The following is a 27,888-nucleotide window of genomic DNA, read 5'->3' on the forward strand; positions in this document are numbered from 1 at the left end:
CTCCAGATGGATCGAGATTGCATTGTTACAGGATACGACGTCGCTTACAGTAATCAATCATCTAAAGTCAATTTTCGCAAAGTACGGAATACCTGAAGTGATAATTTCCGACAATGGACCACAATACGCTCCGGGAGAATTTTCCAAATTTGCAGAAGAATATGGATTTTGTCATATAACGTCAAGTCCTCGATATGCTCAATGTAACGGAGAGGCGGAGCGTGCAGTCCATACTATTAAAAATCTGCTCAAAAGAACAAAAGATCCATACATGGCATTGCTGAATTATAGAAGTACAGCTTTGAAAAATGGTTATTCCCCAAGTGAACTTCTCATGGGAAGAAAGTTGAGAACGAAGTTACCAGTTTATTCAAGTGAATTGATTCCAAAATAGCCTAACATGGATGAATTGCAAAATAAAGAGTTGGGCGATAAAATGAAACAAAAGATGCATTTTGATAAAAGGCACAGAGCTCAAAATATGGAAAAATTGCAGATTGGTGATCATGCATGGATCAAAGATGGTCTTCAAAAAGAGCAAGGTGTTATAACTGGGTATGCTGATATACCACGTTCATATATGATCCTAACACCGAGTGGTACGTTGAGACGTAATCGTCGACATCTCAAGAAAGTTCCAGAAAGACCAACTTCGGACGAAGAAACACAATCTCCCATCAAAACGGATGTACAGGTTGAACCGAACGAGCCTGTTCGAGAAAATACAGAGAAAGATCTGGACGAATTTCCAGACCGCCAGAAAAACTAAATTTGTAAATAATTATGAAGGCGGTCATATTGTGATAACATCGTTATTGTGCAAGTTTCTTTAAATTGTTTTATGTTCACTTTTTGATAATGTTTAGAAACATATCTTTCCAGTAAGGGGGGTGTTGTGTATGTTAGTATTGTGACGTAATAATAGCGGGTCTACTCGACGCAGACGCGTAATAATAGGATTCGAGTAGGTTGTTGGACACGTAGTGGACATAACGATCATTTCAATATTATGTTGTTGTTGTTCTTGTTGTTCTTGTTCTTTGACACGTTTTTAAAAAGTCGCTTTTCTCTTCGAATACTGGACCAATTGCTTTGAAATTTTCAGTGGTTAAAGATTAATTTTTTCGCTAGAAGGCTATTACTTTTGTTTATTCTTAAATTTTATATGAATCCTATGAGATATGATATTTCATACAAAATTTCGCGGTATTTATTTTTACTCATGGGAACACTGTTTTACACTTATTTCAAGCGGTTTCGCGATCGATTGTCTTGCTCAGTACTTCAGCTACTGTAGGTCGGTTCTGGTAAGTTGCCATACCGGTGCCGTAACGCAGTGAAATTGACTTATTCCTTCCGCGGTATTACTAATGCTGCAATGCAAGTTTTATAGCCTATCGTATGCGGAATGGAATATCAGACCTACAGGTTCGGTACCGGTACTGGTAGCTCAGTACGTAAGTACGATACTGGTACTGGTGCCGGTACCGGTGTCTTACCACAAGGAAATTACCGTAACTTATTCTTTCACGGTCCTACCAGTACAGTAATGCAAGCGTTGTAGCACTTGTAGCCTACTATATTTGTTTATTTTGATGAGAGTCTACTGAAAACAACATAAAATTTGAAAGGAAAGAATTGTTCTGTGATCAATTATCTGTCCTGAAGTGTAAACAACATAAAATTTGCAAGGGAACAACTGTTCTGTGATCAATTACCGTATATGGCCTACAGTGTACAGGTAAGATGCTGGCTGACTGCTAACCGGTACTGGTAGCTCAGTACGTAAGTACGATACTGGTACTGGTGCCGGTACCGGTGTCTTACCACAATGAAATTACCGTAACTTATTCTTTCACGGTCCTACCAGTGCAGTAATGCAAGCGTTGTAGCACTTGTAGCCTACTATATTTGTTTATTTTGATGAGAGTCTACTGGAAACAACATAAAATTTGAAAGGGAAGAATTGTTCTGTGATCAATTATCTGTCCTAAAGTGTAAACAACATAAAATTTGCAAGGGAACAACTGTTCTGTGATCAATTACCGTATATGGCCTACAGTGTACAGGTAAGATGCTGCCTGACTGCTAACTCAGTACCGCTTGACACGTTTTTAAAAAGTCGCTTTTCTCTTCGAATACTGGACCAATTGCTTTGAAATTTTTAGTGGTTAAAGATAAAAATTTTCTCCAGAAGGCTATCACTTTTTTTGTTGCTATGACGTCATCAAATTTATGTGACTCTACGTGTCCATATATTTGAGCATAGCTCTCTTGTTGTTTACCTGATGGTACTGTTTTGCTGCTAACATTAAAGACTATTCCATTCATACGAACAACGTGTCTATTTGCCTCCAATATAATAAGGGACACGACAATAACTAAAGTTTAACGCCAGTGGCCATGCAAAAAATAACCAGAATTCAATTGAATTCGCCATTTAGGAATACGCTCGCCACCCATCTCTGATCACCCTGGTAATTTCAAGGTTCCAATCCCATGCGGGGATAGTTGTGTGCGAGAAGATTGCAGCCCACCTCCCCCCAGTGCCCCCCGCAGAAAATTCCTATCCTAAAGGTGCTTGTACAACTGACCCAAAATATCTTTTTATCGTCATTGGTAAAAAAAGATATGCTACCCGGAATCAAATTCATTTACCACTAGTGTTTGTGGTGGGATATAGACATAAATTTTACAACTTGAGTGTTAGATTTTATGAAAACTCTACAATTATTACATAGCTAGTGCAGGATCATGATATCGAATGAATCTGTATCTATTATCTTACAGATGTAGATGCGACCATGGAATAAAATAGATGAATGGCAAAGTATAAGTTGCAACAAGACCTCAGCTTGCGTGACTTGATAATAAATCCTCTGTATCCATTTATTGGTGCTTATCGTAATGACAAAGTAACTTGTGATTATTGTGGATTGGTGGAGATAAATTGTCTATTGTGCTTGAACGAAAACAACTTTAATATGGCCCCATCAAGAATTTATTGTTTGTTTCGGTGGGTCTGGTAGTGAAGGTTTCAGTCTAAATTTGGACACCGATACCACAACTAAATACAATTGCAAATGAAACTTAGCGAGGCGTAATATTGCGACTTTGTGATCTGAAAAAAAATCCTGATGGGTAGCCGGCTAGCCGCAACCTTTTGTTCAAAGAATATTATAAGATATGAATTAAAAGTCTAAATTTTTATTTGAGAGGGGTGCCAAATGTATCACACACTTTACAGTAATTATAAATCATTTTTGAAAAATAAATTTATTTTAAAAAAACAATAGGTTTTATCTGCAGATACAGGTTTATATTGAGGTTGACCATTTCAATGCTAAATTTTCCTTAGTCAAAAGGCACACTTGATTCCCAAAGATTTGTGAATGCTCACAGTACACCAATTTGTCTAATGTTTTGATTCCATAGGCAGGAGGTTGTAGATCGGTGCTGATCAGGATGGGATATTTTTGCTTATAAATGCATATTACGTGTTTCACATGAATCCATCTTGCTCAGATTTGACTGTTTTCAAGGTCTGAAGGCTCCAACTGCTTAATTTTATCGGTACACGTGGGAATTTCCAGTGTGACATGCATGGATCAGTTGGAGTCACTAACATCAAGATATCTATAAGCAAAGATAACCTGGAAGTAATATTCCATAATTTAGAGTAAAAAATGTATCTGCCTCCACAGCCTTTTCAAATGTAAGATATGATGCCTTGAGCTGAGGGGTAATTTTTATCAAATATTTTACAGTGTTATGGTTCTTCTAGTGAAAATGGGTTTAGGCGGCTTCTTTAAAAGTGTGGTAAGTCTAGTCGAAAGACACATTAAATGTTTATGCTAACAACTGCAAAGTGATATTGTATAGGGTTCTTGCTATTGCCCTAGACTCCGCGTGCCGAGACAAGGCTTCCTAATTCCTGTCCGCATTCAAGTTTGGTTAAAACGAGTAAGTTCCTTGTTGTATGTTGTATTATAAAAACGATGTTATAAAAGCATAAAATAGATATCAAATCAGTATAATACCTTAACTCAAAAATGAGGCAGATGCTTGGAGTAGTAGTAGGTGCGTGTCGCGAGAAATCCCCGAGTTGAGTGCCAGAAGTCGAGTGTGCGAAGATCAAGTGTCAGGAAGCGAGTGTCGAATTTGGTATTTCAAAAAGCCAAAACGTGGCAGCGCGTCACAGGTCATGTGTCCTGAGCCTAGATGTCGCTATATGAGGTCCCCCCACTTTGTAAAGGCTTCGTGGACGGGTACGTGAATCAAAGGGCAGCACAGAGCAGATGAATATGAAATGGAAGTGGGTAAAATATTCCAATAAATTATTGTTAGTTATAAAAGTGGGTACAGGTGTGACGACAATTAAATAAATAAAATGCGATTGATTTACAGTTAAGTAATAGCCGATAAATATAGCAATGTATAGTACAATATATACATAGCAGCAAATCATTGTTGTCGTCAGTGTATGACAGTAATAATTGTCAACAGCAAGTGCACTGAATAGGAGGTGAGATTTGCGAAAATATGACTATATGTAATATTCTATGCATGTGGTGAAGTAAATAAATAAACGTTAAAAATACGAATGAATAGTTAGTGATAACGATGAAATCCAATTAACTTGACATGCCGAATTTCACCATTTGACGCACTTGATTGACGTGGAGATAAGGGATATGCCTGCTGGTTATTTAAAATTGAGAGTGCGAACATGACAGAGCTGAACAACAAAATATTCTCATTAATCATGAAACTATTGCAACCGGCAACAAAAACAGCACAGGACAATGGAAAAAAAAAAGATAAAAAGTAAAAACACAGAAACATGTATGGAATATTCCAAGGAATATCCACTTTACAGAGCTGTAAAAAAATGAAAAGACGACAAATAATACTTTACTCGATCATGTCTTAAAAGCATTTTGGGGTGCTGACATGGAAAGAGTCGCATGATATTCAGAAATTTTGAGATAGGTGAAGTGGGAATAGCAAACGGTGATAAATACATGTGTCAAATCGGATAAGGTAGTGACAAAACTTTGGGCCGACAGACGTATTAAATCATTAGACAAAATCAACCGGTGGGAAGAGCCAATAAAATACGCGAAAGTGAGAAAAAAATGATCACGACGAACAAACAGATCATACAATGTGGTGTTACGCTTTATGGGGCTATACATATATACACAAGAAAGTAAAAAGTTACGCTATTGACCTAAATGTTTTTTTCAAAAATAGGTGCCAGCAGAAAATTGTCTAATTGCCGTGGTGTGCGAATTACCCGTCCACGTCGAGTAAGGCTGTTTTGTGTTGGTGCGTTTAAAATGGGAGGGTTTTCTCTTGGTTCGCTATCAGGTTTTGACTGAGGCTTCAGTGGAGAAGGGTGACATTTGACAGTTGTAGTCTCGACGTCACAAAAAGGAAGGAATGCTGGTTTTACGCGGTCGGTTGATACGTCGTAAGGATTTCCTTTGTATTCGACCGTAAAATACTTATTGGACCTTGAAATTACCCTATGTGGTCCAGTATAGACGGGCTGAAGTGCTCTTCTTGTGGAATCGACACGAATGTAGACATGTGTTGCATTATTGAGTTCTTAAGGAATATAAACTCGGTTAGGCGGCTGCTCTCGAGTAGGCACGCTATGTAGTTTGTTAAAAAATCTGCGCATCTTGTTGACATAATTATACGGTTCGATTGTAGTTTGATTTGGACGAGGGTCTACGAGCTCACCAGGAAGCCGAAGATGTGTTCCGTACAGAATTTCTGCCGAGGACAAACCTAAATCTTCTTTGATGACACTTCTAATGCCGAGCAATACAAATCCTAAATTGTCATACCAGTCTTCAGGATTCTCCATAGCGCGAAGAGCATTTTTAAGCGTACGATATGCGCGTTCCACTAAACTATTCATATGTGGCGAGTAAGGAAGAGTTGTAGAATGGTCGGTGCCAAGAAAATTCATTAGATCCGACCAAAGCTTGCATTTGAATTGCTTCCCACAATTTGTGATGATCCTCTTTGGTGCTCCAAATCGTGATACCCAGCCAAATACAAATCCATTGGCAACACTTTCAGCGGAAATATCAGACAATGGGATGCATTCTAACCAAGTGAGAAACGATCTACACACATGAGAATGTAATTGTAGCCTCTGCTTAATCCGAGTGGACCTGATATATCAACGTTGACAGTGTTGAATCTATCGCATGGCACATTGATATTTGTCATCTGGGTACGTGTATGACGTTGCACTTTTGAAATCTGGCATTGAGCGCATTCGCGAACCCATTGCTTAATGTTTCTAGCCATTCCGGGCCACACGTAGCGTGATGAAATTAGATCAGTTGAGCCTCTGGCACCAGGATGAGCTAAACTATGAATATTGTCAAATAGTTTCTTGCGTAACGATTTGGGTACAAATGGCCTCAATTTATTAGCTGCTGATGTATCGAATACTAATGTTCCGCTTAGACCTGCGATGGGAACATCTACTAATTCAAGAGAATGCTTCTCAGGATCCCGTTTGTATTCGATAAGTTCTTGATCGTTTTGTTGAGCGGCGTGAAGTTCATGCAAAGCAATTGACAATGGAGGCTGAAAAATGCTATTGACGTTGATGTTGGGATGAATTGAATTAATTTGAATACGTGATAATGTGTCCGCGACAGTATTAAGTGAGCCTTTCAAATGTCTGACGTCGTCAGTATTCGGAAATTAACTCCAAATGCCGTGCCTGTCTAGAAACAAATCTTTCAGTAGGATTTTCTATGGCTTTGACAAGAGCATCGTTATCTGTCACAAGTTGAAATTTCCGTCCTTTCAGCTGTGTGCTAAAATGGCGTATTGCGGAATAGGCTGCTAAAAGCTCGCGATCAAATGCGGAATAGTTGCTTTGTGCTAAATTGAGTGAATTGGAAAAGAATCCGAGAGGTGACCATTCGCCGCCAACACATTGTTGAAGGACGGCACCCATGGCCACTTGGCTGGCGTCGATAAGTAAAGAGAGTTGCGGTATGATTTGGATGGACAAGCATTATTTCAGATGCTAGTTCTGATTTAATCCCTTCGAAAGACTGCAGTGTCTCAGGAGTCCATTTGAGTGACTGTCGTCTATTCTTACTGTGTGAGGCTAGATCATGCAGTGGCTTTAATATGGTCGCGCAGTTCTTGACAAAGCGGTGATAGTAACATACTAGACCAAGAAAAGATCGGAGTTCTTTTGAAGTATTTGGTAAAGGAAACTTGTTGATTGCTTCAACCTTTGAAGATAGTGGATAGATACCCTTTGGTGTTACGGGATGGCCTAAAAAATCAGGCTCTTGTTTGCCGAACTCACATTTATCAACATTCAAGACAAGTCCGTATCTTCGTAGGCGTAAGAATAAATGCCTTAGTGCTTGGCGATGTTGTCCTTCAGTTTCGGTTGCAATTAATATGTCGTCGAGGAATACGAATATATTTTTCAAACCGGAAGTTACTTCCGACAGAAAACGAGAAAATGATGAACAGGCATTGCACAGACCAAATGGTAAAGTTACTGGTTCAAACAATCCTTCAGGGCAGACGAAGGCAGCTTTCTTCCTATCAGATTGGTGAAGAGGTATTTGATGATATGCTTTCGAAAGGTCACATTTACTAAAATAGTGGCAACCATGTAATTCATTGGTAAAATCGCGCATGTGAGGAATTGGCCATCTGTCTTTTATCGTCTGATTGTTAAGGGATCTATAGTCGACGCATATTCGGACCTCATTGCTATCCTTTTTTGGTACAACTGTGATAGGAGAGTTGGGAGGAACTGTGTTTCCTGATTCAATAAGTCTGTCAAGCTGGTCTCTGACTTTTTGGCGTAAATGGGGTGGAGGAGGTCTAGCCTTAGAATGCACTGGTTGGCCGGTTGTAATAATACGGTGGATTGTGTTATGCTTCGCCCTAACAGATGCATGTCAAGGGATTGTCAGATCTTCGAATTCTTTCAACAAATGGGCGTAGTGGCCTTGATGTCTCGGTGAGATGAAGTTGGCTGCTATTGATTTGCCAATTTGCCATATATATAGGTGTTTGAATTAGGATCGAAGAGACGCGAGTTGCGTAAGTCAACCACAAGATTATGTTGTGACAAAAATCGGCTCCTAATAACAGTTAAGAAACACGAGCTATTTGAAATTGGCAGGCATATTCGATACCGTTATCTAATGCAATTGACACATCTCGTTGGCCATACCATGGTATAGGTGTACCGTTGGCGGCATACAGCTTTCGGTCTGATCGAGGATGGTTGTGACGTTTCCAATGTGGAGGAATTAAGGAAACTGTTGCACCAGTATCAACCATAAATTGTCGGCCGCTTTTTATATCGAAGACGTAGAGCAGATGTGTTTGGAGAATTGGAATTGAGTCTATTAAGTGAATTTATATGGCGCTGTGAAGATCTTTTACAGCGCCCTAGGCGAAAAAAGGACTCCAGCTGGAAAAAGGTACAAAGCTGGACGCAATTACGTGCTAGGTTTCCATAACGTTGATGATACCAGCAAGCCGTTGGAGTATTGGGTCGGTGGTTTCTGTAGTTGGCGTTGTAACCTCTGCCATTACTAGATGATGATTGATGATTTTGCATAAGGGCTCTCGATGGATTCACAAGACTCGTGCGCTCTCCGTTTCTGACATGTACAGGATGTTGAGTTAACGCATTAGAGCTAAGGGAAGTACGGGGTGCAGCTTCCGAAGACCAATGTGTAGGGTTATGCATTAACACGTCAAGATCCTTCCGAAGATTACCAAGTTCACTAGCTAACTTCGACATCATTGAGCTAACTTCAACATCGGAAGAATATTTATTGTTGTCGGCGCTACAATCAGGGTTTGATGCATGATTCTTAAAAGAATTGTGATTGGCCGGTTGTAACGTACGTCTGGAGAATATACTGCCAGCACGATAGGCTAATTTATCTATGGAATCATCCGGATGGGCAGAAAGAGCTGAAACAATATCTGGGGGTAGTTGCTGAAAGAACATCTCCTTCAAAAATTCCTGGTTGGTGTTTGGAGCGTCATTTGGACAAACGGAACTGCGTAACTTTCTTAAAATATCGGACGGTTTAAAATTTGAGCATCCGCCGTTGTATATATCTCGTATGCGCTGTCTAAGCGGGACGGAGTAAGTATTGATCAGAAGTTCCCGCAAAAGTCGATAGCAACTGGGATGAAGCTCGCCCGGGAGGCGAGAACGTATAGTTTCCAATTGGCGGTCGTTCAGGCACCGAATAATATAACAATATTTGTCCACATCATCGTTTATCCCTACGATGCGGAATCCTGCTTCGGTCGACGTGAACCACGAGTCAGGAGAATGAGACCAAAACTCATTTATTTGAAGTGATGGACGCGGTTGATAAATAAACTGTGGACGGACCTGACCAACATTATCGTTGAGCGAGCCGGCATTTGGTGTGCTACCTACATCTATGTGGCTCAGACTGATTCATCGCACGTTCTGGTAATGCGTTGCTATTATTATCAATTAAAACCAAGCGAGTCTGCGTGCTTTCGAATGAAAATTGTCTTCGAGTAAAATTACGTTGCATCTAATAATGACAACGTAAATAAAAACAATGGCTAAAAACGCACGCGATGAAATGGTCGATAAAATAGTCCTTTAAAAGCTAATATAAAAGTCTTAAAATTGATAAAATCAGTCTGTTTCAGGATTAAAATCTTCAAAAACCTTAAATCCGTTTTCTTAATTCCTGAGGTTGAGGTTTGTCTGAGTTTGAGACTTGAAGTTGAATTCTACACGTCGGGATCACCAACTTTCTATGGGGTTCTTGCTATTGCCCTAGACTCCGCGTGCCGAGACAAGACTTCCTAATTCCTGTCCGCTTCCAAGCCTCTGATTAAAACGAGTAAGTTCCTTGTTGTATGTTGTATTATAAAAACGATGTTATAAAAGCATAAAATAGATATCAAATCAGTAAAATAACTTAACTCAAAAATGAAGCAGATGCTTGGAGTAGCAGTAGGTGCGTGTCGCGAGTAGGGCTGGGCATTTCGAATCGAATAGTAAATTATTCGAATCGGTCCAGAGCTATATTTCGAATCGCCGCCATCTTGTTTTTATCTTTCCGCTAATGGTCGAGGTGAATTCCCCAATTTTTTTTTCATTTGAGTCATATTTTTTCAACGGAATTCTAACATTTGACTATTTTCTGTAGTGAGTTATTGATAAAACGTGTTTGTTATTCTGTATGAACGCTCAGTAATCTATCTGAGTGAATCATTCTATGTCTTCAGTAATTCATTTGTTGAGAGGACCAATTACTATAATAAAGTCGCTTACAATTATATATTTTCAAGTATTCGAGATTCGATTCGAAAAAATTATTCGCATCGATTCTGAAATCACAAGGTATTCGAAAATGCCCAGCCCTAGTCGCGAGAGATCCCCGAGTTGAGTGCCAGAAGTCGAGTGTGCGAAGATCAAGTGTCAGGAAGCGAGTGTCGAATTTGGTATTCCAAAAAGCCAGAACGTGGCAGCGCGTCACAGGTCATGTGACCTGAGCCTAGATGTCGCAATAATTGCAACGCATACAAGTTAACAGAATTTGTTGAAATGGTCCTGCCTTTTGCCTTGTTTCGAAATCCACCTTTTTCTAACTACTTATTTCCTCTCTGGAGATGGCGAAAATTCAAATATTGATGGGACATAATCAGCTGATAATGGGTTATCTTTGCGTTTTCCTGAAAAGAAATTACACACTAATCATCATTTGACAGTGCCACGTTTGTGTATCAGATCAGTAATAGATTACCTGGTAACTAACGAAACAATCAGACAACACCTTCTGACCATTGATGAAGATTTCTTTCAATTTTAAACGCAAATATGCCTACCAATAACGATAGTTTTAGGATAGGATTCATCTGAGGGGGGGGGGGGGGTTGCAGGTGCAACGTCGTACGATTACCATTCTATGTCGAGATTAGTTAGCCAGTTATTTGTTTTCAGAAGCATGTGTGGGATAAGTACGCGTAGGGTACGGTACCTAATGTGTCCCACTGCGACTCCAAGATACAGGGTAACTGGAGACGCGTCCTGTCCCTTGGGTCCCCAAATAATGTCTTCAATCTATGCACCAACTGACCAACACATACTGCAACCGGTACACCAACAATCCCGTAGACTTGTGTTGAAAGAAACTTTATTATCTTGTTTAAACACATCTAGTGTTGACGTCAGTGATATCAGTCTATTACAGTATTAGTGTCGGTGATAAATTGACTGTTTTTGACAAGGACTCAAAGAACAGCCATAAGCAAGCTATAATACAAATAAAAACAATAAGCGACATATTCGATACAACAAAATACAGCAATCCTCACAACATATTGGACAATATATGGATAAACATAATCATATCAATTCTAGAATTCCTACCAGATAATCATTTAGTACTATAACCAGAAAATAGTAAAACCTATAAACTATAAAATCTGCAGTCGCGCAGAATCCTCCCTAATAAGCAAAGCGCAACAAGCGTCTACCTCGTGGCAAGGAAAGTTCTAGAAAGCCGTAAGCGCGGGGGATTAAGTGACTATTACGTCACAGTAAAGATGGGCAATGTAAAATCATAAAGCGTGACTAACGGTGCTTGAAGTGAAGGACTTAAGGTTCCCTAAAAAGCATGCAAACATTTCCTACAGCATGGACTTGATGGTGGGAGCTGTCGTAACCGACCAGCGGTCGTATGAACCACGCTCAGTTGGAGGAGAGCTGCAATCCTCTCGCACATAACTATCCCCGCATGGGATTGGAACCTGTGAAACTACCAGGGTGATCAGAGATGCGGTGGCGAGCGCATTCCTAGATGGCGAATTCTGGTTATTTTTTGCATGAGCACTGGCGTTAAACTTTAGTTATTCAACTTTTCACACTTACTAACAGATTATATGCTAACTAGGGAAACAATACCTCATGGCAATTGATGATTGTTACCGCCAATATCTTGAAGTATAATTATTTCTCCCGCAAGTTAGCGCCATGAACCAGCTTATCGAATGCTTGGTTATTGCACCACAATGACTTTGTGGAAGTGACGTCAGGGGACCGCGCACGCTGCAGGGTTCTGGAAGTTTCTGGCTGGTTTTTTGAGAGTGTTATTTTAGGGTTTATAATTAGGGCTGGGAATGATTAAAACCGATTTCAGATGGTTAACGGTTACCATTTATTTTAACCGTTAACTGACATCTCAGGTACAAATCATTTTCATACCGTACAATTTCTTCAAATATGATTACGTCATCGCAAATTTATCTCTTGTGGCATTTAATTAAAAAGAATATTACTAACTGTGTGGGTAAGGACTCAATAAATGGGAAAAATAATGGAAGTGCCAAGATTGCTGATTATGGAAATTTGACAATGATGAATTCAGAATCAGTTTTCGGTCGATTTCGAAATATATTGTTCACGATTGCGCAGTTGATGCCGTTTTTCTTTATGATATATACCTCGAAGTAAAATTTGCACATCGAACACTGATAATTTGTCACATATATGATGTTTAACAACGGAATCAGATTTTCTAAAATACTTCAACACGCCCGAACCAAAGCGTATATATAATATAAGCGAGGCAACGTTCAGACAATGGACGCCATCTTGTGCCTATTGTTCTCGGCAATTTAACCGGGGCCTTATGAGAAGTTCGCACACAATTATTGAAACATACCTATTATTTTCCTTAATATTTTAAGTAGAAAAAATTTGAAGGTCGCGTTTTGAAGTCGATATCTTAGCCGTACATGCTTATATCCGTTCATGTTGGTCAAATTACATTTATAGTTCAAAATCCACCCTCCGGTTTTATTCTAGCCCTTATAACAGCGGACTTATCCGAGTTGCTTCCGAAGTAAATTGGCCATTCTAATCGTTATAATTAACCATTTGACAATGGCTTTCGTTATGACGTCACAGATGAAAAGTTGTATTTATTCGTTGAAATTACCGGCCGACCCAACTTCATTGTAGGATTGTTGCGGAGACATATTACAGCCCCAAATTGGCGTATCACTATAAATACGAAAAATTGACCAAAAATGGTTCTACGCTGTGTCTGTGGTCGAATTTAACGCATTAGATAGTTTTTTTATTCTTAATTGCGTTATATATTTAGATGGCATATATCTTAAAGTTCAAAATCCACCCTCCGGTTTTATTCTAGCCCTTATAACAGCGATATTCGATTCGGTACAACAACACGACGGAAATGGTGTAAGGTGGTGTGTATACACGCACAACTATATTGCATTTGTAAACTTTATTCACATTCGAAACAGAACACATTCCAGATAGATAAACTTAAAACAGTTAATGCACACAGTACCAACTCATAACAGCTAATGTAACACAGTACACGTGATAAGTACAGAACTTAGAAGTCACCTTCAGACATGAACGGACACGGGTCAAAGGTCACTATATTACATCCCTCCAAACCTTAATAAAAAAAATAAAAAAGTTGACATCGATGGACGACAAACCATATGAAGACTTGATATCAAAATTTTAGAATTCAGCACACAAACTTTTAGTTCAAGTCTTCACACAGATAAATATTGATATCAACTTCATGAAATACAATGCAAAACACAGTACACATTAGTTTCAAAATACAGTTAAGCAGTCAATACTGTAATTCGTCCCATATGAAAATCTTTAAATCTACTTGGCACTTTTGGACATCTTCTAGGACGATCTCTAACACTTGGAACAGGAGGAACAGAAGGTGGACTTTCAGCAATAGGATCTGCTGTTTCATTATCAACATTCAAATTAGCAGTATCGTCAGAAATATCATTATCATGTAAAACATCAGCACCAGTGATATTTGTAAAACGCTTGCGAAAGGTACAATCATTCACTTTTTTAAATAGAGAAGCATTTCTAGTTTTACTGCCAATATTGGGACTTTGTGCAGTAATCATAGAACCTTTTACATTTATAACATCCATAGGCTCAGGTCTATATGCTGAAGAAAGCTTATTGCTTCTATTTTGTCTCATGATCACGGAGTCACCAACATGAATTTGTTCAGTCGGCTTTAAACAATTTCTTGCGTCAGCATACATTTTCTGTTTAGCCTTATGAAAACAATCACGATCACGTAAATCATTATCAACAGTAGGAACAATAACTTCAGGCAATAGGACTTTAATATTAGTACCATACGATAATTCAGCAGGTGGTCTACCTGTTGTAACATGGATGTTTGTCTGTGTTGTGTGACTGTCGGATGTTTTGTGCTGGACAGTGGGCTGACGTAGGGACCATGTTACTGTTTTTACCGGTACAGTGCCATTACAGTTCATTTACCGTAGTGTTGTATTTTCAGTTTTATCGTGGAATTAGCTTTCATCAGTATTGTTCAAATGTTGTACATTTCCTGCTTCCAAAACTTGCCTTCAACCGTAGCAGTTTTGATAGCCTTACCCAAAGGTTTCATAAAATTTTCGGACTGGGCATTAGCTCTAGGCCACAAGGGAGTTATCTTTCTATGACGTATGCCACACAGTTCCATAAAACGTCTGAATTGATAACTTTGCCAAGGAGGACCATTATCAGTTTTCACAACTTCAGGAAAACCTAGCATTGAAAATATTTTATCAAGAACAGGAATGACATAAAAATTAGACGTAGCTTTTACAATTTCAACAACAGGAAAACGAGAGTATTCATTAATAACAACAAGACAATAGTCTCTACTGGGATATAGACCAGAAAATTCACAACTAACAGCTTGCCAAGCTTTTTGTGGCAACTCACTCATGCTTAGAGGGAGCATTCTCTCATCTTTCACAACAGAAGCACAAGCAGCACAGCTTTTCACCACATTTTCTACCATAGCATCCATACCAGGAAACCATATCTTTTCTGTTAACAAAGATTTTGTTTTACTCATACCCATATGTCCCTCATGAGCAATGTCAACAATTTTACGTCTCAAACATACTGGAATAACAATTCGATTACCTCGTAATAAAATACCTTGCTCAGTCACACAAAGTTCACTGGCAATTTTGGCAAAAATAGACATTTCTTCACAATCTTTATACTTATACCATAAGTTATTTTGCAAGCATTTTATCACATTCTGTATCACACTATCATTTTCAGAAGCACTTTTTATTTCACATAGTTTGATAGCTTTGGGACATGTATTCTCGCATACATAATTCACATATTCTTCTGTGACTTTATCAGAATGTACATTTTGCATTTCAATGGGATGCATTGACATGTAGTCAGCAGGGTTAGTTTTCCCTGGACGATGTACAATATTAAAGGTGTACTGTTGTAATCGCAAACACCAACGCTCAATTCTGGCAGAAGGTTTAGCAATCACACTAGAAAACACTCACTAAGGGTTTATGATCAGTAACAACAGTAAAATTCACACCATACAGATAGAGATGAAAACGTTCTATAGCCCAGCACACAGCAAGAGCTTCTCTCTCAATCTGGGAACGACTTTCCACATCACTCAACAATCTAGATGCATACGCAATCACACGGACATATTCATTATCAATGTCAGATTCTTTCTGGACTAAAACACAACCAAGTCCAACTGGGGATGCATCTACAATAATTTCAGTACAAAGCTTAGGATCAAAATAAGACATAACAGTATCACTTGCGAGACTAGGGATGGGCAATGTAGAATAATTTACTATTCTAGAATAGTTAAATTGAATCCAGAATACCGAATCCTAATCTATTTTCATAGTTATACAAATAGTGGGAATTCCCACCTTGCTGGATTTAGATGTAAAAAAATTGCAATGCATTACTTACTATAAATGTATTATTTATTTGGAAATGTCCTGAACATTGGATTTCATTTGATACTAAACAGGCAGTTCCCAGGACAATAAAATTTAAGAATATTACAATATTTTTTGCCCTCAATTTTTCCAAATGTATGTAATCCCTAAATACTAATAAATACTGATATGTTAAACTAAGACACGCTTTACACACTTTAATAGTAAGCGGTTAAATACAAAATAGACATGAAACGGCGTTATGTCAAGTCTGTCGAGTGTACTAAAACATACCCGCTGAGAACTAATAAGATGCAGAACCAGCGTGTGGCCACCGCAACCTAGGCGCCCTTGTAAAATATTAAATTTAACCACTATCAATTAAAATCAACTTTTTATTCTGTGCGAGCAAGACACGTTAAACCAAGTTCCCGTAAACGCGATTTCGTACTTAGTTATTAGGTAATAACATCTAAAGACGAAATCATTTTCTATGATTATCGTTACATATCATTATCTACCCAGACTTGGCCCTACTAAAATTCGATACGTCACTATCTTCGCCAGATGCGGCAACTTTTTTCAAAGTTCATCGCCGTTTAAAATGCTACAGACTTTCGATCAAACGTGCGTCTATCTTGAACGATAGAAATGTTATCATTAATCATTATCTACCCAGACTTAGCCCTACTCAATTTCAATACGTCACTATCTTCGCCAGATGCGGCAACTTTTTTCAAAATTTATCGGCGACTAAAATACTACAGACACTCGATCAAACGTGCGTCTATCTTGAACGATAGAAACGGACTGAAAAATATGTAATCTTTTGAGAGTGAAATTTAAATGTGACAGATGTTCGCGTTTTGCGATATAACTTTGTATTTCGGAAAATGGTATAATAAAATTATTAGTAAATAATATTTGATCGCAAGTAATGTTATAACATTTAACGCCTGACTTTTGGTTTACGTGCATCATTTTTTTGGAAAACTCGTAGGTCGCGAAAAATCATTTAATTTAAAATGAAGCAAGGCACGTCTGTAAACAATTAAAGATTGTTGCATTCAGATTATCGGAATATCACCAGTGAGTCGGCACAAATAACGCCAGCTAGATAGCAAAGAAGGAAAACGCAAAAATGGTGCAATAACGAGTCTTCGCCGTGAGATTATATTGCCGACTTCTTGTCCTGAATATGCCGATTGAAATTACAGTGTTTGATGTTTACCGATTTACGGGTTCTTTGCGAGCGGACGCAAGTTTAATTAAACGAGAGAGATTTCCACGTGAGAAAAACGCTCGTCTATAATTGATAAATTAGAAACCCGAAATACAAAAATTGACGCATGGCGCCAGAAAGGCAGAAACCGAATCCTGTTAGCGGATCCCGTTGGATTCGAATACTTTGGGTTACTAATGTAACACAGTACACGTGATAAGTACAGAACTTAGAAGTCATCTTCAGACATGAACGGACACGGCTCAAAGGACTATATTACAATTTTTCGTCTGTCAAGCCCCATAATGCCCTACTGCTCAGCTCCAAGCTGCGCTAGAGAAACAAATGACATTGTAGGATTGTTGCGGAGACATTTTACAGCCCCAAATTGGCGTATCACTATAAAATCTTTGAAAAATTGACCAAAAATGGTTCTACGCTGTGTCTGTGGTCGAATTTAACGCCTTAGATAGTTTTTTCATTCTTAATTGCGTTATATATATTTAGATGGCATATATCTTAAAGTTCAAAATCCACCCTCCGGTTTTATTCTAGCCCTTATAACAGCGGACTTATTCCATTCGGTACAACAACACGACGGAAATTTCCCATAAGACTCCATTGTTTCGCGTTTCCCAAATATGGCACAAGATGGCGTCCATGAACTTGTTTAACTGTGTTTAACATTAGGCTGCAAGTTGGTTGCCGGCCGTTGGCCCGAACCACGCTGCCTATCTCTTGAAGCAGAGCAATCATGAAACTATCTCGATTCGTGAATAATTAATGAGCGATACCGGGATAAGAACACGCGAAACTGCTTTATAAGTGTGACGACCCTTGTTTTGCCTGTTAAATGACTTCATGTAATATGTTTCCATATTTGCTGTGTGTGACTGAGTGTTTCGGTTTGATTAGTGGGTTTTGAATGTCTGTGTGAATGCCTCTGGTCTTCAGGGATGTTTGTCTGTGTTGTGTGACTGTCGGATGTTTTGTGCTGGACAGTGGGCTGACGTAGGGACCATGTTACTGTTTTTACCGGTACAGTGCCATTACAGTTCATTTACCGTAGTGTTGTATTTTCAGTTTTATCGTGGAATTAGCTTTCATCAGTATTGTTCAAATGTTGTGCACCTATAGAATTGTTTATAGTCTTTTTAAATGCCTGTCATAAGTTACTTTCGGCCTGTTTTGCAAATTGCAGTAGCTAATTTATGGTACCAGATTCTAGGGGTCATTTGATTTTTATTCAGAGTTGTCTTGGATTTCAGGGTTCGTCAGTGTTTTTATTGTGTATATGGGCTTTCTTGCATTGTGCTGCCCGGTATTGTCATTTTTATTGTATGCTTTCCGTTGCTTTGGAGTGTTTGGTTGTTTTGAATCGTTCACTGTTCGAGTTGTTAAATAAATGACATAAAACAGTGTAAAGGCTTGGACTATTGAGAGGGAAACTATAGGACAGATCATATTAGAAGATATTCTGAATCTGGATAATTATTTCATACATTGCGGGTACGCTACATAAGCATTGTGACGTAATAAGCTGAAATTATAAATTATTACTTCAAACGTCACGCAACGGTTAACCGGTTAATTTTACCCGGTTAATGGTTAAAGTGTTTTCCCTGAACTTCCCAGCCCTATTTATAATTGATTAATTAGTGAACGACTTAGGCTTGTAGTGTTAGTTATATTTAGGGTATTTATTTGTGCTACTAATAATAGTGTATTATTGATATTCCTCACAGTTGTCATTGTAATATTGCTAAATAAATCAGTCAAGTTTTTGTGATAAAATGTTCAAGTTACTGCTTGACGACTCTTGAGGACACAACGTCAAGTATGTTTATACATATAGTTCTGTATTCTAAGTTTTACATGGTTTGTATTTGTTTTCCTGTCAGGCCTTGAAAGTGCCGGCAGAGGTACCGGTAATTTGTGTGTTTATTTATTATACGGTAACCGTTAGTGATGCCATAATTGGTCATTAGGTGATTGTGTGACGTAATAAAGATATTTAAGGTTTGTTTACAATAATATAGAGCTACTGATACGATACTGCCCCGATATTGTTATTATTTGTGTATTTATTATTTTTATGTTATTTCAGAAAACCGTACTGCTGTATTGTTGTTCGTACTGCTGTATTGTTGTTCGTACTACGTTGTTTGTTCGTATTGTTTTACACTGTTTGCTACACATCACAAAAAAATAAAACATCTTATGCTGATACAGTGATAGTACGCGTCTTTTTGGGAGTGCAACCTGGCCGTCAAGAGTATTGGTATTGGCCATCCGTACACCCTATGTGGGCAGAGTCTGCGCTCCACAATTAAGATTTAATCAAGGCTCTGCGCCAACATAAAGTTTTTTGACGCTTCTACAAAGTATTGACAATTGTAAAATTTAAAGGCCTTTACCAGTGGACATAAAATTATGGCCGAGTCAAATCCAGTTCAATATACTGAAGAAGATGTACAAAGTTTTCAAAATGCACAAGAAATGGTGCTAGAACAAGAATCTGATGATTTAGAACCTTCCCAAGTTCCAATAACACTGTCATCACAAATGAAAGAGCCTGCAGTTGACCCTGTCGCTGCTGAAAAAATATTATCTCCCGTTGGTTCTGGTAGTGGCTCGATTCATGACCTTTTCCGAAGATCGTCTGATGTGGATTCGGTTTCCCAAATAGAAAATGAAACAAATAAACAAGGGAAGTTCGTAGCATCTTTCAATGCTGAAGATAAGCAAATGAATGTTCACGAAATGACCACAAGAGCGAAATCAAAATATAGTGGTCAATCATGTGACAGTGTTTCACAAAAATCAAAAGTTTTCAGTGTTGGGAGTTCGTTACGATCTCGAAGTATCCGAACTGCGTCATCAGTAATGTCACGGGTATCCACTTACAGTGACTCTCAAATCCAAGATATTTACAAAGCAAAAAAATTAAATTTCTAAAAAAAGATTGAGCTGGAAAAGATTCAGCTACAAGACTCCATTTCTCAAGAAGAAGCAGATTGGAGCGAGAAAGTGAGAATGGAAAATGAAGAAATAAGACGAAAACGTCAAATTGAAGAAGAAAAGTTAATACGAGAAAACGAATAAATCAAACGAAAACGTCAAATTCAAGAGGAAAAGATTCGAATGGAAGAAGAAGAGCTAAGAAGAAAGGGTCAAATCGAAAAGGAAAGTTTCCAAAAACGCAAAAGACAGAGAACTAAATGAACTAAAACGTAGAGATCAGCGCACCCAGTTAGAATTGGATGCTGACTTTACGGAAGCTATGGCAGAGAGGGGGTTACCTTTTGACCTTCCTGCTATTTCCGATACAAATGGAAGTGAACTTTTACTTGGCACCTGTACAAATATGTCAAATAGTAACGAGATACAGAATGTATCTCCACTTGAAATAAGATCTCATTCTCCTGCTACAATTGGAAATAATATTCAATCTACTGTGCCATCTCAGACCATGTTAACAACTGCAAATCAGCCAAGTTACACGTTGGGGGATGTTTCGCTTTCCGTGCCTGCTATTGGTGTGGATCAAGGTATGTCTGTTGTTTATTCATCCTCCCCTGGTTTTGAAATTTGTTGTCCACATACTACCAGTGTGCTTGGTGTGAATGAATGCGTGGTTGTGGCTAGTACTGCATCTCATAATGCTAATAATAATTCAATAACATCTAAACAAATAGATTCTGCTGTGAATCCAGTAAATGTGCTTGCAAATCAAATACAGCCTATACGTATGAGTTCATATGCTGCATGCCATACTTTTACTGCTAGCTCAAGTTATTTTGCTGCTTCTACTACCAGTAATAATGCACCTACCAGTAATTGCATGACTTATTCTTGCACTGATTTTGCTAGCAATTTTAGTTCAATGTTTCGCTTTCCGTGCCTGCTATTGGTGTGGATCAAGGTATGTCTGTTGTTTATTCATCCTCCCCTGGTTTTGAAATTTGTTGTCCACATACTACCAGTGTGCTTGGTGTGAATGAATGCGTGGTTGTGGCTAGTACTGCATCTCATAATGCTAATAATAATTCAATAACATCTAAACAAATAGATTCTGCTGTGAATCCAGTAAATGTGCTTGCAAATCAAATACAGCCTATACGTATGAGTTCATATGCTGCATGCCCTACTTTTACTGCTAGCTCAAGTTATTTTGCTGCTTCTACTACCAGTAATAATGCACCTACCAGTAATTGCATGACTTATTCTTGCACTGATTTTGCTAGCAATTTTAGTTCAAATACAGGTACAATTCCAATTTATAACTTGTCACAAGCAGCCAATGGTGACATCAATAGACTGACAATGCCAATTATTAATAAAGAAGTTACTTAAATTAATATACCCCAGCCGAGCCAGTTACTAATACAATCAACACCACAAGTGATTTATGTGCCCCAGCAAGCAAATTTGCCTCCAACAGAACCTCCCGTTTTCTCTGGTGATCCTGGTGAATACCATGACTTTATTGATGTTTTTGATACCGTTATTGCTGCAAAGGTGCAGAATGCAAAACAAAGATTTGTTTATCTGTTACAATACACAAGAGGCACTGCTCGTGCTCTAGTAAAAGGGTGTCAACATTAAGGTCCAGCATGCTATGATGATTGAAATTACTCGCAGAAACTTATGGCCATAAATTGCAAATTGAACAGGCATGTTTGAATTCTATTATAGAAGGCCCGCACCTTAGAACCAATGACCTGGAAGCTTTAACAATGTTTGCTGCTGAATTGATTGCATGTGAAAATACATTAAAAGGTATTAAAAATAAAGGTCTGTCTTTGATGATCATTGATAAAATATCGTGGAGAATGCCATCAGTTTGGAGGCCAGGTTGGCGAACTTTGGTGGATGATACTCTTCATGTGAAAGAAAAGGACTTGAGCTTAGCACATCTCGTGTCATATGTGCGTAAGAAAACGAGGGAATTGTCAAACCTTTCTAATCCTGAAACAAATAATATCTAAAAACCCAGAGAGAGATCTCCGCTGCTGACAAACCAATTCCTAAATGTTTTAAATGCAGTGGCACTCATTTCCTGAATCAATGTCAAGAGTTTAGGAACATGAAACATGCGGACAGAGAAAGATTTGTGAGGGATTTGAAATTATGTTTTTCTTGTCTACAAAACGGGCACTGGTCAAGGCAGTGCAGACGCGAGAACCCATGCAGGGTTCCGAATTGTAAGCGAAAACATACTACGCTTTTGCACCCCCCAGATAATGTAAATGCGGATGATCAATCTGAACATCATAAGCCTGCTGATGATGCTTCTGTATCAAAAAATACTAATGAAAACAAAAAAGGAAAATAAATTTAGTGCGTTTGTGAATTCTGCCAGTGAAACAGGAGTTTTATTAAACGTAATTCCAGTCAAGGTACGTGTGAAGGGACAGAATGATGTTGTGTTAACAAATGCCTTTTTCGACACTGGCTCAACATGTTCTTTTATAAGTGAAGCGCTCATGCAAAGATTGAATGCCACTGGTCATGAAACAAATTTAAATATTCGTACTATTTCAAATGTGACTGAACAAAGGAAAAGCTCTGTTATTGATGACATAGAGCTATCCCATTTTGATGAATCTAATTTTATTGCACTGGGTCAACTGTTTTCTAATAAATGCATCGATATTGATGTTTCAAATATTCCAACACAGAAGGATGTGGATCAGTTTCATGAATTCAAGGATGTGGTAATTCCCAGGCTAAATCAAGAAGTTGGCTTGTTAATAGGAAAAGATAATTTTGCTCTACATAAGCCATTGGAAATTGTACACGGGCCAGATGAATATTTTGCTGTGAGATGCCGTGCTGGATGGATGATTAGCTGTCCTCCCAAAAATAAGAAAATTGAAAGATCAAATTCCAACTTTTTCATCAAATCTAGTGTGCACTCTGTAAAATGTGCACTGAAGTGGTCGACTCGATACAAAACGAAAAACCAGAATTTTCCCCTAATCGAGAAATTTTCATGGAAAGAGTGAATAAGTCTATTCATTTGACAACGGATGGACATTATGAAATTGATCTTCCATTTAAAAATCCTAATGTGATTTTGCCAAAAAACAAAAGTCATGCAGAACAAAGATTAGAATATCTCAGAAGACGATTTTTAAAAGAACCGGATTTCTACAATGAATACAAAAGTTTTGTAAAAGATATGATTGATAATGGTTATGCAGAAAAGGTCAACAATTCAGGGGAATGTGATGGTAAAACTTGGTATCTTAGTCACCACGGAGTGCGCCACCCAGAAAAGAAAAGCCTTTGTGTTGTATTTGATTGTTCAGCTAAATTTTCTGGACTGTGTTTGAATGACGTTCTGTTACAGGGGCCAGACCTTGCAAATAATTTGGTTGGTGTTCTGGCTCGTTTTCGAAAACAATCCGTTGCAATTCAAGGAGACATCCGAGCAATGTTTCACCAAGTGAAAGTTTCCGAACCTCATAGAGATTTTTTGACATTTCTTTGGTGGCGCAATGGCGATGTCTCACAACCTGTGGTCTGCTTTAGTATTCTTTTTGGTACAATCTGCTCACCCAGTTGTGCCAATTTTGCCTTGAAAAGGACTGCTGAAGATAATAAAGAAGATTTTAGTGAAAGCACTGTAAATGCTGTTTATGATGCTTTCTACGTTGATGATTTTTTGGATTCAATACCCAATGCTGAGGAAGCTATAGATCATGTCAAGAATGTAAAAAATTTAGTATCTAAAGGTGGATTTGAAATAACAAAATGGGTCAGTAATGATCGAGCTGTTTTGCTGTCAATTCCGGAAGAGCATCGTGCAAAAGATGTCAAAGGATTGGATCTCTCAGTGGATGATCTGCCAGTGGAAAAGGCGCTTGGCATGATTTGGGATGTAGAACAAGATACTTTGTGCTTTCATGTCAAGCGTAAGGATAAACCTGCTACAAAAAGAGGATTGTTGTCAACTATTAATTCTATTTTTGATCCTCTTTGTTTCGGTCAGCCAGTTCTTCAACCTATGAAAGTTTTGATCCAAGATCTATGTAGGAAGAAATTTGATTGGGACGATCCTATTCCACCAGAATTGAAGAAAGAATGGTTAAAATGGTTTTCTGATTTACCAAAATTGAAGAATTTCAATGTACCGAGATGCTATACACCAAAAGATTTTGGTAAAATAATCGATATAAAACTTCATCATTTTTCAGATGCGTCTGAAAAGTCATATGGTGCCGTATCCTACATTAGAATTACAAATACGTATGGACAAGTTCATTGTGCTATTATAAGTGGAAAAACCAGACTTGTCCCTTTAAATGGTTCAACAATACCGCGACTCAAACTTTGTGCAGCAACAATTCCTGCTAAAAATGATGCATTTCTAAAAAAAGAACTCAAACTTCCAATTTCGGCTTCATATTTTTGGACCGACAGTACAACTGTTCTTTGATACCTGGCAAATACAGATAAAGTATTTAAAACTTTTGTGGCCAATAGAGTAAACTTGATAAAAGAAACCTCTGAAATTGAACAATGGCGTTATGTGCCTTCACAACTGAACCCAGCAGATGTTGCCTCAAGGGGACTCTCAGTTGATGCGTTTTTGAATTGCCAATACTGGAAATCTGGTCCTGATTTTTTGTGGCAAACTGCTGAGGAATGGCCTTTACAGCCCGATTTTATGACAGATTACACTACGGATGATCTTGAGGTGAAAAAAGAATCGATACAATGTTTTTCAAATACAGCATGTGAAAAATCGGTCCTGGATCGTATAATTTCAAAATATTCAGACTGGTTTCGTCTGAAGATATCTTTTGCCTGGATATTGCGAGGTAAAAATATGTTGTTTTCAAAACTTAATGCAAATGAATTGCCTTCTAACCTGCCGCATTCTAAAATCGCATTCAACCACTTTCTGTTACTGAGCTACAAAATGTGGAATTGGAAATAATCAAGTACGAACAAGCGAAATTTTTCGGCGAAGAAATACGTTTGCTGTCAAATAATCAAAAAATTCTAAAATCAAGCACTTTGATTTCGCTTCGTCCTTTTTTAAAAAATGATATTCTTCGTGTTGGAGGCAGAATCAAAGATGCACCAATTAGCTATGATGGTAAGCATCCAATCGTTATACCAAAAGACAGTCTTATTGCATCCCTGATGGTTGAATATATTCATAGGACAACTGGACACAATGGAAGAGAACTATTGGATTGTAAAGGGGACTTCATTAGTGAGGAAAATTATCAACAATTGTGTCTTGTGCAGAAGAAAGCAGCGTAAACCCGAATATCAAGAAATGTCAGATTTGCCTGTTGATAGAGTAACTCCTGATAAACCACCATTTTCATATGTGGCTTTAGACTGTTTTGGGCCTTTCTTCATTCGTCAAGGAAGAAGTGATGTTAAGCGATATGGGGTTCTCTTCACATGTTTAACCACACGCGCAGTACATGTGGAAATAGCTCAAAATTTGGACATGAACTCATTTATAATGGCTTTAAGGAGATTTGTTTCTCGTAGAGGTCGAGTGTTGGAAATTCTAAGTGACAATGGTTCAAATTTTGTAGCCGCTGAACATGAGCTTCGTCAAGCAATAGAATGTTGGAATCAGAAGCAAGTTAATGATTTTCTGCTCCAGAAAAATATAAAATGGATATTTCAAACACCTTCCGCTTCACATCATGGTGGTGTTTTTGAAAGACAAATTCGGACTGTCAGAAAGGTATTTAATTCAATTTGTCGGGAACAAACTTTAAGCGATGAGGCTCTATCCACCTTGATGTGTGAATGTGAATCTATTATAAATGGACGTCCAATTACAACAGTTTCAAGTGATGTAAATAAATGACTTGACACCACTGTCTCCAAATTCATTATTGTTATTAAAGCAAGAACCTGTTCTTCCACCAGGTTTGTTTGAACAAAAGGATGTGTATTCGAGGAAACGCTGGAAACAGGTCCAGTATTTGGCAGATATTTTCTGGCAAAGATGGAGAAAGGAATATCTACCTCTTCTACAACAAAGAAAAAAGTGGAACAAACCTCAACGTAATATGAGCGAGGATGACATTGTTCTCATTGTGGATCATAACTTGCCACGAAATACCTGGCTGTTGGGTAGAGTTATCAAGACTTTCCCTGGCAAGGAGGGCCTTGTTCGATCTGTTAGTGTCCAGACCCAATATTCTGTTCCTCAAAGACCTGTTACAAAGCTTATTTTATTGCATGCTTGTAATTAGCAAGTTACCCTGTGCATGAAATTTTTTTGCATGACACAATTTCGTTATATTTTGTGTGTTTGTTATTTGTTTGAATGTGTGTGTGGAAATCTGTAAATTGGTGTATGTGGACATAAATTTTCAATTTCCAAGGGGCCAGGGTGTTACCGCCAATATCTTGAAGTAAAATTATTGCTCCCGCAAGTTGGCGCCATGGACCAGCTTATTGAATGCTTGGTTATTGCACCACAATGACTTTGTGGAAGTGACATCAGGGGACCGCGCACGCTGCAGGGTTCTGGAATTTTCTGGCTGATGGCTGTTCTGACGTCGGTCTGAGAGTGTTATTTTAGGGTTTATCATTGATTAATTAGTGAACGACTTAAGCTTGTAATGTTAGTTATATGTATTTATTTTTATATATGTTTTATATTATATTTATTTGTACTGCTAATAATAGTGTATTATTGATATTCCTCATAGTTTTTATTGTAATATTGCTAAGTAATTCAGTCAAGTTATTGTGATTTAATGTTCAAGTTACTGCTTGACGACCCTTGAGGACACAACGTCAAGTAAGTTTATACATATAGTTTTGTATTCTAAGTTTTACATGGTTTGTATTTGTTTTCCTGTCAGGCCTTGAAAGTGCCGGCAGAGGTAATTTGTGTGTTTATTTATTATAACCGTTAGTGATGCCATAATTGGTCATGAGGTGATTGTGTGACGTAATAAAGATATTTAAGGTTTGTTTACAATAATATAGAGCTACTGATACGATACTGCCCCGATCTTGTTATTATTTGTGTATTTATTATTCTTATGTTATTTCAGAAAACCGTACTGCTGTATTGTTGTTCGTACTGCTGTATTGTTCGTACTACGTTGTTTGTTCGTATTGTTTTACACGGTTTGCAACACATCACAAGAAAATAAAACATCTTATGCTGATACAGTGATAGTACGCGTCTTTTTGGGAGTGCAACCTGGTCGTCAAGAGTATTGGTATTGGCCATCCGTACACCCTATGTGGGCAGAGTCTGCGATCCACAATTAAAATTTAATCAAAGCTCTGCGCCAACAGGCCCTGGTAGAAGAGCCTGCTTTATATAAATACAAAATCGCAAAAGGGATGGGAGTGCGCAACGCTTTTTGAACCAAGGAAAAATAATCTTTATCTACAGAAAACCGAATTTTCAAAATTGAACTTTTTATTATATTATATATATATTATTATCGCTAAGTGCGCCTCGAAAATCAGGACATTTGTGTTAAATATTAACTAATATATGATTGGATATTTTATTTATTCTGAATGTTTTTTTGTTTCCCATTATTGCAAATGGTCTGTATATAAATCAAATTCAATTTACCGTTCTATGTTGTTCACTTTCTGTTACGTAGGGTCTATTGTTACGTAACAGAAGAGATAAACCCTACATGCTGCAATTTCGTAGGCTGCAGTTTATTCATTTGCTGAACCGAGATTATCGAATATAAGAATAAAATGTAAACCTTTTGCCTTCATTTATTTGGCCTACGTGATTATAAACCTATTTTGAGGCAGCATTATTTTCATGTAAGTGCGCCGCTAGTTTTTCC

The 27,888-nt window shown here is 38.0% G+C and overlaps 2 protein-coding genes across 2 annotated transcripts; both read left to right on the forward strand.

Annotated features, from left to right (window-relative positions):
* The first annotated feature begins 21,804 nt into the window (after nt 1-21,804).
* LOC120337486 (uncharacterized) lies at nt 21,805-24,512 on the forward strand. The gene is made up of 3 exons (XM_078115764.1): nt 21,805-22,000; nt 22,463-22,890; nt 22,980-24,512. Exons 1-3 carry the CDS (start codon nt 21,805-21,807, stop codon nt 24,510-24,512), a joined length of 2,157 nt encoding a protein of 718 aa, XP_077971890.1.
* An 852-nt stretch (nt 24,513-25,364) lies between these two features.
* LOC144426909 (uncharacterized) lies at nt 25,365-26,307 on the forward strand. The gene is made up of 2 exons (XM_078115768.1): nt 25,365-25,790; nt 25,957-26,307. Exons 1-2 carry the CDS (start codon nt 25,365-25,367, stop codon nt 26,305-26,307), a joined length of 777 nt encoding a protein of 258 aa, XP_077971894.1.
* The last annotated feature ends 1,581 nt before the right edge of the window (nt 26,308-27,888 follow it).

This window comes from Styela clava, chromosome 1 (genome assembly GCF_964204865.1).
Source record: "Styela clava chromosome 1, kaStyClav1.hap1.2, whole genome shotgun sequence".
Lineage (NCBI taxonomy): Eukaryota > Metazoa > Chordata > Ascidiacea > Stolidobranchia > Styelidae > Styela > Styela clava.